This window comes from Kryptolebias marmoratus, linkage group LG2 (assembly GCF_001649575.2).
Source record: "Kryptolebias marmoratus isolate JLee-2015 linkage group LG2, ASM164957v2, whole genome shotgun sequence".
NCBI classification, from domain to species: Eukaryota; Metazoa; Chordata; class Actinopteri; order Cyprinodontiformes; family Rivulidae; genus Kryptolebias; species Kryptolebias marmoratus.
This window is the reverse complement of record NC_051431.1, coordinates 17,915,248-17,924,496: the sequence shown is the minus strand read 5'-3', so window position 1 is coordinate 17,924,496 and position 9,249 is coordinate 17,915,248. Positions and strand designations below refer to the sequence as shown.

The following is a 9,249-nucleotide window of genomic DNA, read 5'->3' as shown; positions in this document are numbered from 1 at the left end:
AAAAAAAAAAAAAAAAAAAAATTGTTCATATATGCATTTTCTGCGACACGGCATGACGTCACGACTCCAATCAATTCCGGCACAATTTGGAATCGATGCGGCTCCAGTTCGCAGCTCATTCATCTGCGGGGGGTCAGCATGATCTCCAGCTGATCTCACGACTCGCCAATCACTTTAATGATCCGCACGTGCTGCTACCTATACCTAAATGTGTACCTATATCTAAATGTGCCTTAGTAAAACTTGTTACGTGACAGCAGAAGACGCGCAGTGACTTCGCGGTCTTTATGGTGTCCGGGTAGCTTCGCAGTTAGGACAGAAAGGCCTTTAAAAATATTAACAATCCAGAGCAATGGAGAGGAAATTGTTTCAACGAGTGCTGCACCCTCTGAGGTGAAGATCTGGACAGATCTGTCTGCCCTCAGTGGAACCGCTCTCTCTCCGTCTTTAAGCTGAATCAAGTGGAAACATCCTTTGTGGAATTTACGCACAGAAACGCGTCCCGAACAGGCTGCACTTAGCATATTAATAATTGTCAGCACAACGAGATCGGACAAAAAAAAGACTGGACAGTGTCATGTTGAAGCTTTAAGCCGGGTGCAGCAGAAGGTAAAAAAGAGGAAAAAAAAGGGGCGGGAGGGTCATTCATTCCCAGCGCTTCACCGGTCAGGATACAATTAAAATACATAAAACTTGTAATGGCCTGACTCAACATGGGTCAGTTTAAATGAGCATTGATTAATGTCACTTCATTTGAAGATAAAAAAGGTGGGTGGAATTAACGATCTAGATGTGATTGCGCTGCCCAAGTATCCGCGTTGGCAAAGTTTTCAACCCCCCCAACCAGAAAAATCTTTTAATAAAATTGGAACACAAAATTGTTTTTTTTTAAACCCTATTGTGTCAGAGATCTGATTTATTTTCACAATGAAGTCAAACAGGCATTTTGCGCTTTTAAATAAAAGTTTCCCTCAGTTTACAAATCCTCAAAGTTTCAATCTCAGACTGCAACCTAATTTTTTTTTTGGCAGCCCCCCCTTCCCTGTCCAGTTTTTCGCCTCCCAGTTTGAGCAGCGCGGGACGATCCCCCCCATCTTCGTCAGATCAGCCTCATATCAAAGTGATAAATCCTCCCAAACTTTTCCTTTTTTTTTTCTCCTGGCACTTGCTGCCGGCAGATTTCGGCCGCTGTGCGCATGTGCGAAGGTGTCCCAGACTGACAATGCTGGAGAGATAGCGCGTTTGGGATTGAGAAACCCAGAGAAAAAGAGACAGAGAGAAATAAAAAAAAAAGAAGCAAAGAAAAAAAAGAAAAGATTGACGAGACAAACCCACGCCGAGAGACTGGCAGCATGAGGTCCAAAGGCAGGGCACGGAAACTGGCCACGAGTAGGTGCAACATCCCTTTCTTTTTTTTTTTTTTCTTCTTTTTAATCATCTTATATCTACCTATATAAGCTGTCGCTGTCGTCGAATTCTAGTTTCTGTGAAAGGTTGACTAAAAAAAGCGGAATCCAAACTTTTTTTGTGTGTTAGTTTCTGTTAGGAGTAAAATAATCGAGATGTTTTTTCGTCGCGGAAAAAAAGACTCCAGCGCGTCCGCGAGATGTGCGTAAAAGTTGAGGGAGCGATGCAGGAACTTTGTGGCAGGCGGTCCGCTCGGAGGTTTTTTTTTTTAGTGGGGGGGAATAAAAAAAAAGCTCGTTGCATATAGTGGGCGCTGTGGTGTTGAGTGGCGTTGCAAGTTCAAATCCCGCGTCCTGCGCGCCGGCAGCTCGTCTCCATCTGCTGCCGCTCGGCTGCGTTTACCTCCGCAGTTTGTCCAGGGAAACTTTGGGAGCAAAGAGGAAAGAGGATACAGCCCGAGTGCGCACGGTGACTGTTTCAGAGCGAGACATTTTTATTGGATTCATTTTGAAAAAAAAAAATACATACTTGTGTGAGTTCATTTCGAGCTATTGGTGAAACTGCTTTTTAAACTATGTGGTAAAAAAACAACAACTTTTAATTTAAAAAAAAAACATGAAATGTTTAGTGATTTTGGTTAATAAAGTTGCACGTCTCTATTTGAAATCGATTCAGTTCCTTTCACACAATCAGGTTTATGCGTGGAGGTGATTGATGTGCATTGATTTCCCAAAATAAATTATAAAGATGTGCATTTCTTATTTTTTTTTTAAGTTTTTATGTCCATGCTGTTAATGACTTTAAATTCTGATTTTGAATGACTAAAATGAACTGTAAAAATGCTCTAAATTAATATATGAAAATGAAGTGTAATTTGTTTTTGCAGTAATCCAATTAATGCAACGAGCCAGGCCTGTTCATAATTCAGTTTTTTTAAACATCTTTTAAGAGACAAGATTTCAGTTCATTGACCAGATACTTATCCCCCCCTCCCCCTCCAACTATAAGACAACTTAGATTTTCACTTAAACAGAAAATACATTAAGGCCTCTGTGTCACATGAATCAAAAAAATACTATGGAGCTGCAACATTTATTTGAAATATCCCTGATAGTTAAAAAAAGAACAAAGCAGCTGCAAAGAAGTTAAAGGACTGCATGTGGTCTTCGAAACAATTCAGCTCACCCTTCTGATTAAAACCACTGTGTTGCTATTTTATTGGCAACTTGTTAAATATTGAGGAAAAATAACATTTGCATCAACATTATTAACAGAATTAACTCCACTTATATTCATCCTTGCAGATCTTTTTTTTTTTCTTTTTTGACTGGCAGTATAGGTTTTTCTGTTTGTTTGTTTTTAAGTCAATAAACAAAATCTCCTGCACATCTGCGCATGTCTGAAGGCTATGATTCCCTGATTCCCTTGTGTATTTAAATTATATAAATATATATAGATAGATAGATAGACACACTTTTTAATGGAAGAGAAGGGTTTCTGCCTTTCAAGGCAGACTGAGGTGGGGAATGTTGTGGGGGCCCCGAAGTAGCGGGCCCACCCTGGCCCTCAGCCAAGTCTGCACAGTGTCAGCAGTGAATATTTAAATTCCCAGAGCCCTCATATAAGGGCTCTGCTGGTAAATGTGTTCAGTGTGTTCCTCCCTACTTACAGAATACTCGTGTGATAAAAAAAAAGAAAAAAGAGAGGGGGGTGATGGAGGGGGACTGTAATAGAGAAGGTGATGGAGAGGTGGTAAAGCGTGATAGATGGAGCCTGACTGATTAGTCCGCGCGTCCAGATGTAACGCGGTGTGCCGCAAAAACGTCCAACTACGTGTTGCCAAGGCGCGCAGGTTTCACCGCACCCCGCGGTGAAACGTAGGCCGCACATAAATGAAGGGGCCTGGGGGGTGGGGGGTCAAACTAACTCGGGGTGCACCTAATTAAAAGCCCGCTATTGTGTGCCTTAATACAAACAATATATTTTCATTAAAATGTTTTAAAGTAAATCGTATCCAATCCAGTTCAAGTGGTACCAACAAGTGGCCGTGGCGCGTTCAAATACACTCTGTGTGTTTCTGCTTTGATTCATTTTCTTTGCTTTTGTCCCTCACTAATTTATCAGTTTGTCTGGTAAATCAGTAATGTTTTCGATGCCTTGCGTGTCAAACTGACACCTGTGATTGGCACCGGAGAAGTTGTGTATGTGTGTGTGTGTGTGTGTGTGTGTGTGACTCTCCTCTCCAGAGCGAAGCAGCGCATCGTCCTTCTCCACATTGTTCAATGGGCCATGCTGCATCTCGCGTTTGTCTGGCGGAGCTCATTAAAACGGTTAATAGATCGGCCCATTGGAGAGGTGAGAGGCGGTGGGGATGGGGGAAGTGAAATGGAGACCCCCATTAAACGGCCCTTGTTGTCCCGGAGCAGACCCCCCCAGCCCCCCTTCGCTTCCTTTCTTCCCTTCATGCGCTCCGTTTGGTGCAAAAGCTCCGGGATTCAAAAATCGTCAGTGAACGATGTGGTCAAGAATCATCAAGGTTCCAGGCGGATGCCACCTTTTTCTCTTTTTTCTGGAAAGGTTAACTGCTGATTTAAACTCGACTCGTTTTCTTTCTTTAACAAAATATATATTTAGGCCAAAAAACCACATCTTTAAAATTGAGACATAACTCCTATTTACCCAACAACGGTCTGTTTGGGCTAGGTGATCATGTAATTGCCTGTGTGTGTGGAAGCGTGGGGGGTGGGGCTGTTTGAACGTCTGTTAGCAAAATATTTCATGGACCACTGGGCAGATTTTAATGAAACTCTCAGAAGGTAATCATTGGATGCCAATCTATAACTGATTAACTTTTGGAGTTGACCTTACTTAAGATAACTGCCACAGCTAAGCAAATTTATCAAACACAAAAATGCCTATAACTCAGCCAGTCTTATAGATATTGGTCTAAAAATTGATTTGGTAGTAGCTGTGAGACTTCCCCAACACATACTCGAAAAGTTAGCGGATTGTGTGAGATCTTTGTTTAAAACTTTGTGATTAACTGTTGAAGTCAATCGCATTTGTCTGTTAGCAGAATATCTTATAAACCACTTGGCTGACTTTAATGAAGCTCTCAGAAATTTATCAGTGGATGCGCATCTACATTGGATCAACTTTTAGAGTCACTACAATTCAACATGGCTGCCACAGCGAACCAAACTTAGCCAAAAGCAAAATGGCTATAACTCAGTCAGTTATACAGATATTTAGCTAAAATTTGACAGGGTTATGTGGTTGTCATTAGGTGCTCGGAGTGCTAACAGATCATGCAAGGGCCCTATATGAAACTTTGGCATGCATTCCTTCAAGGCATGCTACTTTTGTTGGAAATGGATTTAAAAATGTTGCACACTGTTGGCCTGTGACCATTATATGAGATTTTTTATCACGTATTTACAACTTTTAATTCAACACTTCGGACAAACCTACAATAGTAGGCAGTTTCAGGATGAATAAAAGGAAATGAGTCCGCACAACCTCTCCTGAGTGCATGTGCTGCAGCAGGGATGGTGACGGTCAGTTGTCGAATGATCCGGGACTTCTCATCCATCAACAATGTGAGAAAATGAGTCTTTCAGAAGGTCTCTGATGTTAATGAGTCGTCCAGGACTCAGGCTCTGGGCTGTAAACAGAGGGCTGATGAGGTTAGTGGTTTGTTTGGGCACTGTTGTCACCCACTTGAAGGATGGCCTCTGTCTGGAGCAGCTAAAGAACCTCCAGACCCCGTCATGGGTCCCCTCTCAGAGCCGTACACCCCAGGGGATTTTCCCTTGTTTTTTTTGTTTTTTTTAATTTTTTTTTTATTGCCCTCTTTTCTTTCCTACATCACAAATCATCAAGCTTGGGAAGAATTTTATAATTCATAAAGTATTTGTATGGTAGCATGCGTGCGTATTGCTTGGGCAGTGCTGATGCTATGATCCAGACAGAGCACTGTGGGAACACCAAGGGTTGGATGGACAGAGATGGTGGTGGTGGTGGGGGGATGTGAAGCAACAAGTAAAGCCTGGGAACCACAGTGTGTTTACCACCGGGAAACTGTACCAATACAGAACAATGAGCGAGCCTTACCCCTTCTAAATAATAAAAAAAAGGCAATTCTGCTTTCTTCTTCCCCTTAAAGGTCATGGAGTTGGAGATAGAGAGTCAACACAAAAGCCCCCAGTCTGTCGGCAGTCTGGTCTGGCCCTTTATGGTGCCAAGGCTGAGGTCATTATCAACAGAGCAGTCCCATGCTAAGCATATTTTTATAGATTGCGAGTGTGTTTGTGTGCTGGAAAGGGCGGTGTGTGATCGTTGGGCTGGTCCGGGTGTGTGAGTTTTAGTGCGCGCACACTAAACAAAAGCACTCAGCGGAGTGTACGGTCTTAGCTGTCAAACGTGAGGCATTTTACCCAACCGCTCCAAGATAAATGACATATTGCTGAGTTAAAATAAAAAAAGTTTACATCAAACTGATTTGTGTTTTGTTATGATGTCTGAGGAGATATAAAGTCAACACAGTGCTGATGGTGCAGTTCAACTGAGGCTAATAATGACACGCCGGGGAAGTTAGCGCCGCTTGGCAAGCTCTGAGGAGAGATGTTCGTTAGCTAATTAAAGAAACTCAATCACTTTATATGCACCAATCAATTACCTGGAGCAGGTGGTAGAAACCGGGCCCGACACTCTGGCCTCATGTCTCACATCAGGTAACAACCATAAGTTACTTTACTACATTATTAAACTCCTTTACAGTAGGAAGGCTAAATATGATTTGATATGATTTGATGCTAGCTGCCAGTGCAGACATCATATTAGCTTTGCACGATCAATTTAACTTTTTCTCATAAAGTCTGATGCACACTTTTTTTGTCTTTGGTTATATGTTTTTATTTCGTATATTAACGTCACATAGGATTTTGTGGATGAGCTAATCAATTTGCCAATTCTTTAGTAGACCTTCAATTGTTTTTGCATGTTCTCAGAATTCTTTTGAAGTTGGAGGAAAAACTGTGCCCACGCTTGTAAGGCATGAAGCGCTTGTAAACGCTGCATTTTGATGGCTGTCCTGGAGGCTTGATGGAGAAAACAGTGCTCATATACCGAAGGGAGCGAATATAGTTATAAACAGGAATTACCCAGCAATTGTTTTGTGAATGTGGTGATAACAGCGTGTTCCAGTGGTGCTGGGGGATCTCCCTGGGTGGAGCGGGCTGGAGAAAAAAAGGACAGTCATTTCAGAATATGACGAGGGTAAAACAGGACATGCAGGGAGGCAGGACAGGGCAGATGTAATCAGGTGTGTACATTATTGGTTGGTGTGTTTGGGATTCTTTTACTATACACCTTTTTTTTTAATCTTTTTTTTCCATAACCAGCCCCCTCCTGTCTTCTCCACCTCGTAGCTCATTAAAAGGTGACCCCTCACCCTCGCAGGATGGGAGTGAGGAGGGGAGGAGACGTGATCAAAGCTGAGGTCTTCCTGATGAAGTTTGAACTGGAGCACATTCACTTGATTGGAGCTGATTGTCTTGCCTTGTGGTTTAGTGCTGAAACGCGATGATGATGTTTGTAATGTGGAAGAAAGAGATAAAAACTTTTTACAAACGAAGAATGCATTATTCATTTAAAGGGGTGCTAAAGAGAAAAAAAACGTAACTAAAAATATGTAAAAATGGATACCAGTAAAAGGTTTGGACACACAAACCCATTTAATTGAAATTTGTTGGTGCTGGAACTATTATGCATATGATTTTGGAGGTGTAGCACTTTAATTTGATTTAAAACTGAATTTAAACACAAAAGGCAGTAAAATAAGTAAAATTCTGAAAGGTTTATTCTGATATATAAACTTTGTTAATGTATGTTCAGTTACTTTTGCAAGCAACCATGTACTTTTTTGGCCCAGTCTTTCTTAGTTGAAGTCTGAATAGCCTATTTTTAGGGACACACACACTTAACCATTATTCACCTCCTTTTTAACTCCTTTCTGAGGAAAAAAACAAAGAAAATTTTGTGCCTGTCTTCACAAACCTTTTGATGAGTTCCCACTCATATACGACTTTCGGCAGGAGCCCTGCGCTGTGTGTGTGCTGCTGGTCAGCCAGGGTCGCAGCAGAGGAAAAAATGAGTCTGTGGAAAAGAATGCAAGGACTGATTAGTGCTGCTTACCTGTGAGTGAACTGGACGTGCCGGCATGTGTGATGAGACCGAGGAAGCAAGGGAACAATAGGACAGTAGAGATTCCTTTCCCCGCCACATTCCAGCAATCCTGCAGCCGGGGCCCCCCGCCTGGGGCTTTGATGAACCCTCCTCGCTGCTTCCTGGGATTGTCGCTCCTCGGCAAACACAAAAACATAAAGAAGCCGGTGAGCATGGCCCTCCCCAGGATGTCCTGTTTTGATTAGGGTTAGCATCCTAAAAGCACAGTAGGAATATTATTCTAACACGGAGAAGAGCTTGATGGTGACACATACGCTCCTTCCCACTCTGTGACCTCCAGGGTCAAATACACTACAATGAGCCAGGAATCAAAGAGGTGCTCCTCACCCTGAGATTTGGCTGAGGAAATCATGAGGGGAAAAGGAATTGATAGTACGATAAGGAGAGGTTAGAAGGCCCGCCAACAGGTGTCAGGATTTTGTCACACCAGTTCTTTAAGAATTTCCAAGAAGCACTTAACAGTGTCTGAAATGATTATGTGAGTAACATATTGGTGGAGCAAAAAAATCCCCCATTTTCTGTAAACAGTAAAGATGAGCATAAAATACACCTCAAAAACAGCTTCTACTACCTCCTAACATCATGTTTTTAAGTAAAATACTGAAGATATGCAAAAGTTTGAATATATTTTTATAGTTTTAAAAATGTCAACAATGTTTTTTGTTGTTTTTTTTCTGTTGATTGTAATTCATCATAAATGAAACACTAAACTGCTCTGAGTACAGTAGTTCTGTATTCTGAGCACCAAGATGTAGTACATCCGTACTACATCTTCTCTGTATCCTTTGGAATCAGAGAGCAGTGAAGCAATGCATCATGGTCTGTTGTGTTGCTGTTACTTGAGGGCTTTAGTTTGACAGGAGGGCACCGTTCTGTTCACCTCAGTGTCTACAGGCGACCTTAGGGACCTCAGGGCCTGGATGTCTCTGTCAGGGCTGTGGTAAGACTGCTCACTGGGTCAGTGGACAAGCTAATCGATTTTATCTCACTTCCACACATCATGCCAAACCCCTACTGACCTGATATTCACATGGTCACCGTTCAGAGGATTACCCTTCCTCATCTTCTGTCTATTTTTATTTCTATTTATTTCCTATAACACTTTCTGTGTCTGACACGCATCTTTCTCTTTCCATCTTTCATGTGCTGGAGCATCTGTTGGTGGTTTTATTTCAGACCTTCTTTCCTTGTTTTGCTTCTTTTTTCTTTTTCTTAATTTTGAGGTTAAAATTTTATACAAAACAAAGGCGCTATTCACATCATTTATTTTTTAGCACTCTTTATTGTATTGAAGATACAGTTTTAAATGGATATTTATCTTTATCCGCAAAGATTCAACTTTGTAAACCATGATAAAGAAAAATACAAAATGTCATTGGAATGTTTTGTAAATTCATTAAAATGTAAAATTTTTGAATGATTTTCAAAAACTGAGTTTTGTCAGTACTCCCCCAAGCTGTGCTCAAATGAGTGTTTCTAGAAAAAATTAAAACCCCCTCACTACCAAATATGTGACTAAATAAATAAAAAAAGTTACCATCAGAACTTTCTTATATTAGTTGAACGTCCCGCTAAATTAGGAAACTTATAAAAGAA

At 41.4% G+C, this 9,249-nt stretch overlaps 1 protein-coding gene across 13 annotated transcripts in view; it reads left to right on the top strand.

The window, feature by feature from the left end:
• Positions 1-1,176: 1,176 nt before the first annotated feature.
• mecom (MDS1 and EVI1 complex locus) overlaps positions 1,177-9,249 on the top strand; it is a 138,350-nt gene continuing 130,277 nt past the window's right edge. For all 13 annotated transcript variants that reach the window (XM_017424013.3, XM_017424008.3, XM_017424016.3 and 10 more), the window contains exon 1: positions 1,177-1,389. In XM_017424013.3, coding sequence (XP_017279502.1) covers positions 1,353-1,389 — 37 coding nt within the window. In that variant the 5' untranslated portion in view covers positions 1,177-1,352. The remainder of the gene's footprint in view (positions 1,390-9,249) is intronic.